The sequence below is a fragment of the Peromyscus eremicus genome, chromosome 9, assembly GCF_949786415.1.
Source record: "Peromyscus eremicus chromosome 9, PerEre_H2_v1, whole genome shotgun sequence".
Taxonomy (NCBI): Eukaryota; Metazoa; Chordata; class Mammalia; order Rodentia; family Cricetidae; genus Peromyscus; species Peromyscus eremicus.
In genome coordinates, this window is record NC_081425.1 from 108,674,446 (window position 1) to 108,679,263 (window position 4,818).

The following is a 4,818-nucleotide window of genomic DNA, read 5'->3' on the forward strand; positions in this document are numbered from 1 at the left end:
TCTCCTGAAAGCCCCTTCTTCCGGCCAACCAAGATGGGAACTTCCTCTTTTTTGGAAAGACTCAGGTATGCCTTCACGTATTTGTGCCTGTTTGTATTTGGGTTTTAACTTCAGCAATCCTCACCATAAACAATGTATAGAAAAGAAATAGAATTTGATTCTGAAATTGTGTCAACGGGACTCAGTATGCAGACTAGATAACAAAGTCTTCTTTCTCACAAGAAACACTTGGGGAATGAGAAGCCTGTCAGATCTCTTGGGTTTTAACTTTAGCAATCCTCACCATAAGCAATGCCTGGAAGATTTGATTCTGGAATTGTGTCAACAGGACTCAGTATGCAGACTAGATAACAAAGTCTTCTTTCTCACAAGAAATACTTGGGGAGTCAGAAGCCTGTCAGATCTCACCTAGCTTCTGAGAAAAGACAGAAGACTTACAAACTCTACCTCAGCCTCTGCCTGAGGAGCTCCCAAGGATGGCCACTGAAATGACCAACTCTCTTAGGTAGTAACTGGAAAAGCCTGATGCTGGACAAGCCAGGACTCACTGGACATCAGATGTGCATCACTCAACTCTGACACACTCAGGACAAAAGCAGGCAGGCTCCTTCTGAAGCATTCCAACAGCAACCTGCTAGATGTAAAGTCATCACCACGCAGAGAATTACTCTGACGGCCAAAAGAAAAAAAAGAAATTGGTTTTTATAAGTCTGTATGATTAGCTAAGCAGTGCAAAACAGATTGTGTGGAGAACAAAAGGTAACACTTTCCACCCTGTCAGAGGTGGTTCGGTTCCCAGTGTTTAGGGATAAAGACCAAATACTTAAATCAACCATACTCAAAATTAGATTTAAAATCTCACGTTGACACTGGGTCTGTAACCCCAGCACTCCTGAAGGCAGGAGGATCGGGGTTCAAGGCCTACCTCAGCCCAGCTCAGGTTAGAGGCCAGCCTGAGCTCGTGTATTGAGGAGGTTGGGGAGCTTCGGATGAGACATCTAAGAATCTGCTATGTCCTCTCATGTTTTTTTCCCCACACTGTTTTAGAATTAGAAAACACTGCAAAGTGCCCACTGTCATGTCTGATAATACTCCCCCTCAGCACTCTGAAGGCATCATGTGCAGCACCAGCTGTGGCAGGGATCCCACACTCACCGCGCTGTTAAGAGCAATAACCCTGCTTCCGACCGCTGGAAAACACCCAAGCCCTAGCTACTTCCAAAGGCCTCCCTAAACCACAGCAACTCTGAGTTCTGAAGAGGAGCTGGGGGCTCACGCGCAGCTGAAAAGTTGGTGGAATTCTAAAAAACAAACAAAAAATAACCAACCCGAGATTTCAGTTAAGAACTCACAAGGAGGGCCCAGATGAAAACCAAAAGCTAAAATTGACCCCAAGACAAACATTAAATGTTTCTGAAGCTATGGCAGCAAGAAGTGCCAGTTCCCAAAGCGAACGGTCCCAAGGGTTTTCCAGCCTACCACGGGCGGCAGCATCGAGCTGTGGGTACCGCCTAGTGCCAGATGTCGCAGACCCCCAGCCTGGGCACCTGGACGCGTGCGCCCTGACCCCTTGGTACGTGCAGGTGGTTGACTGAGCCAGTCTAGGGGAGGCAAGGGCTTGGCAGGCGGCTCTGGGGCGCCCCCTGAGGTCCAGCGGCACCTCACCAACCTCGGAAAACCTGAAACCAGCATCTCCCCGAGATGTGACATTTTTACTTTGCCCGAGTCCAAAAGCTGCCTTCCCTGTTACTCTTACAAACGGCCCTCAGCTCCTGGGTGAGGGTAAGGGCTAGCTGCCTCGAAGCCTGGGCAGGGACGACAAAATGAGGAGAACTGAAGTGGTTCAAGCCTCGACAAGGCGGCATCCCTAGCGGTCCCATATTGGGTTGCAAGCCTCCTCAGACACCAGAAGGAAGAAAAACATTGTAAAAACACTGGCTATAGCCCGGAGGGGTCAGCCAGAAACGGAATTGGAAATTTGTTTTGCAAGGCTGCCTCCCACTGCCCCTATTAAAAAGTGACCCTTACTAGGCTCGACCCCGAGTGCACTCGAGCGCACTCAGCTGGTAAGTCCTTGGCCAAAAAAAAAGAATCTAGTCAGAGGCGATGATAAAAACAAATGCTGCTCAATAGTCTCTAGGAGAGAGAAGTGCTGATTCTCAGGAGATGCTCCTCGGCGACTACTTCCACCGAGGTAGGACCCCAGTGAGCAAACCCGGGCCTCCGAGTGAGTAGGCACGCACTCCCTGACCGATCCTTAGAGCGGGGGTTTCTGGATTGTGCCAAAAGCTGGGTTGACAGTTCCAGAGACCAGAGGATGAGCCGAGAAAAAGGAGCCCAAGAACCCGCAGTGTTTTGTCCTCTGCCCCTCGCAACCACCACCCTCCTCGAACCTACAAAGAAGGGACCAATCGCTGCCAGTCCCCTTAGAACGGGTCCCTGGGGGCAGCGAGGGTCCTCGCGCCTGGCTCCTGGGTGCAAGATGGGGTTGGGGGTACCCGCTGCGCCAAAACCCGCGCTCTGGCAGCCGAAGCACAAGCGGCTATTAACCAGGGAAAACGGAAACACTGGGGCACGTATCTTCTTCTTGATTAGAATAACCGCCGCCTCCAAATATTCCAGAACGGGCGGATGAGAAAGCAGAAAAACTGGGTGTTCTGTCCTTAGGAGATCGAGGAAAGAAAAGCCAATCGCGCCCTCTCCCACCCCTTTCCCCAGCCAGGACAGAAGACGTGGCCTTCACCTACAGAGAAGGATCTGAGCAGCTTGAGGGAGGCTTGGAGCTGCAGCCCTCGCACTCTGCAAGAGAAGAGGAAGGCGGCTGGCCTCTGCCCTCACCTGGGGGTGAGGGAGCTGAAGGCTGGGAGTGGAGGGTCGCCGGGCGGTACACTGCTACGTGCAGTGATTTAGGATTGTCGTCAGTGGCCAATATTGTTCCAGTCTTAACCTGGCTAGAAAGGAGCGGGTCTGGGTCTGAATCTGGCAAGCACACTCAGCCTGCAAAAGGGCAAAGATGAAGGTAGGCAGGGCGCGCCAGACAGCAAAAAAATCTGCCTCGACCCCAAAAGCAACCCTTGCACTTGGACCCCGGCAACCCAGCCCACAAGAGTGGTACAGAAAGGGGCCGCGAGCCCCGAGAGGCTCCGATCTGGCCAAAACCCTCGGCTCCCTGCCTTCCCGCCGCTCCCAGGCCCCCGCGTCCAGGGAGCTGCCTCGCGCCGGCACTGAGGCGTAGCCCGCACCTCAGCCCGGAGCAAGGCTGAAAGGAGGTGGCCCTGGCCACGGCGACCAGAACGCGGGCTGCTCTCCACATCCTGATTCCTCTGCAACCAGCCTCCGCCTTCCATCCCAAAACACCGCCCCCCCACACACAAAGGGTCAGAGGATGCAAAGCTAGCCCCCGTTATGAGCTCCTGCCATCCCCGCCGGAGCAACGGGAGCACCCCAGATTACTCAAACCAACAGAGCATCCTCCCCACAGCCAGTCTCCCCAGACACCCTGCAACTCTAGCCCTCTGGATCGGCTCCGGATCAGCAAAGCAAGTCCGTCCCACCCGCCCCCCGACTCCAGCTGCTCCAAGCTTCCCAAGCTACAGTAAGAGCAGATCTCTGAGTTCCCAATCCTCCTTCCTAGCCCTCCACTGCTTCTGCCCTCCCCGACTACCAGCCTCCTAGAACACTGCCGGAGCCAATGAAGCAGAACCCTCTTTCCTCCCCGGCAGCCCGGCCCCCCTTCACCCTCTCCGCGGTCCCTAGACTGGCGCCCAAGCTCCGCGCCCTGGCGACAACTCCGCATACCCCGCGCGCGCGGGCCGGAGCCGCGTCCCATCGGTGGCCCTCACTCACCCGGGAAGCACACCACATAATGGAGCACAGAACTGGTGATTTTCAGGAACAAAATCCACCAACACGGTTCCAGTAACCTCCGCATGTCCGAAAACGCACATCGAAAAGAGAAAAGCAGGGGGGTAAACTTGTTGAATAAGTTCTTGCTTCCGAGCGAGGCTCCGCTAAGCCTGGAGGCTTTCTCGGCCGGCCCGCCACACGGATCCCCCACGCTCGGAAGCCGGTCCCTCAGGAATCCGGGATACTGCCAAGCGCCCCCGGGAAAACCTCAAAAAGTGACCGGGGATGCAAAGCCACTCTAGAGACGATCCTCTCGGAAAGAGAAGGGCTGCTTTCTGTTCAGACACGATCCAGCCGATCCGGCAGGGCGAAGAGAAGGCGCACGGCGGCAGCGCCCGGGGCCCGGGGCAGGCAGGGACCGCGGGTGGCGGCGGCGAGCAGCGGAAGAGCCCCAAGTTGAGTCGGCAGCGCAGCGCAGCCCGAGAACCGGCGGGCGACGGCGGGGCTGCGCGCTGCACGGCGGCTCCGGGCTTCAGGCGGGCAGCTCCTTCCAGGGCCCCGGCAAGGAAGGAGGCATGTCTGCGAGCGGGGAAAGGGAGGGAAGCGGTGGGGCGGAGCGCAGAGCCCCCCAGAACAGAAACGGCCGGAGGAGCTCAGAGAAACACAAAGGATCTCAGAGGGGCGCCGGGGCGAGGGCGCCTTCAGTCCATGCTCCTGAAAGTTGTGGCTCCGGCGCAGGCTGGGGAGGAACCGAGAGCGCGGGGCTGGAAACTGGCCATGCCTCCATACAGGAAGTAACATGTGAGCATGGATCCTGGCAGAGACTTTAAAGCCGGCGAGCGGGCGAGCGAGCGAGCTGGGGGCGCGCGGCGGCGGGGGCGCGCGAGCACGGGCGCGCGGTGACGCGCATCCCCGGGCTGCCGCCGGCGGGGGCGCGCGCTGCACTCTCTTAAAGCGGCCGCGCTGGGCTCC

The 4,818-nt window shown here is 56.7% G+C and overlaps 1 protein-coding gene across 2 annotated transcripts in view; it reads right to left on the bottom strand.

Moving 5' to 3' along the window:
- The window catches only part of Ptprg (protein tyrosine phosphatase receptor type G), a 701,914-nt gene extending 697,439 nt beyond the window's left edge, over positions 1-4,475 (bottom strand). The window contains exon 1 of one of the 2 annotated variants that reach the window (XM_059274234.1): positions 3,847-4,475. In XM_059274234.1, the coding sequence (XP_059130217.1) occupies positions 3,847-3,931 (85 nt within the window). In that variant the 5' untranslated portion in view covers positions 3,932-4,475. The remainder of the gene's footprint in view (positions 1-3,846) is intronic. The other variant, XM_059274235.1, reaches the window with a different exon arrangement.
- Positions 4,476-4,818: the final 343 nt, after the last annotated feature.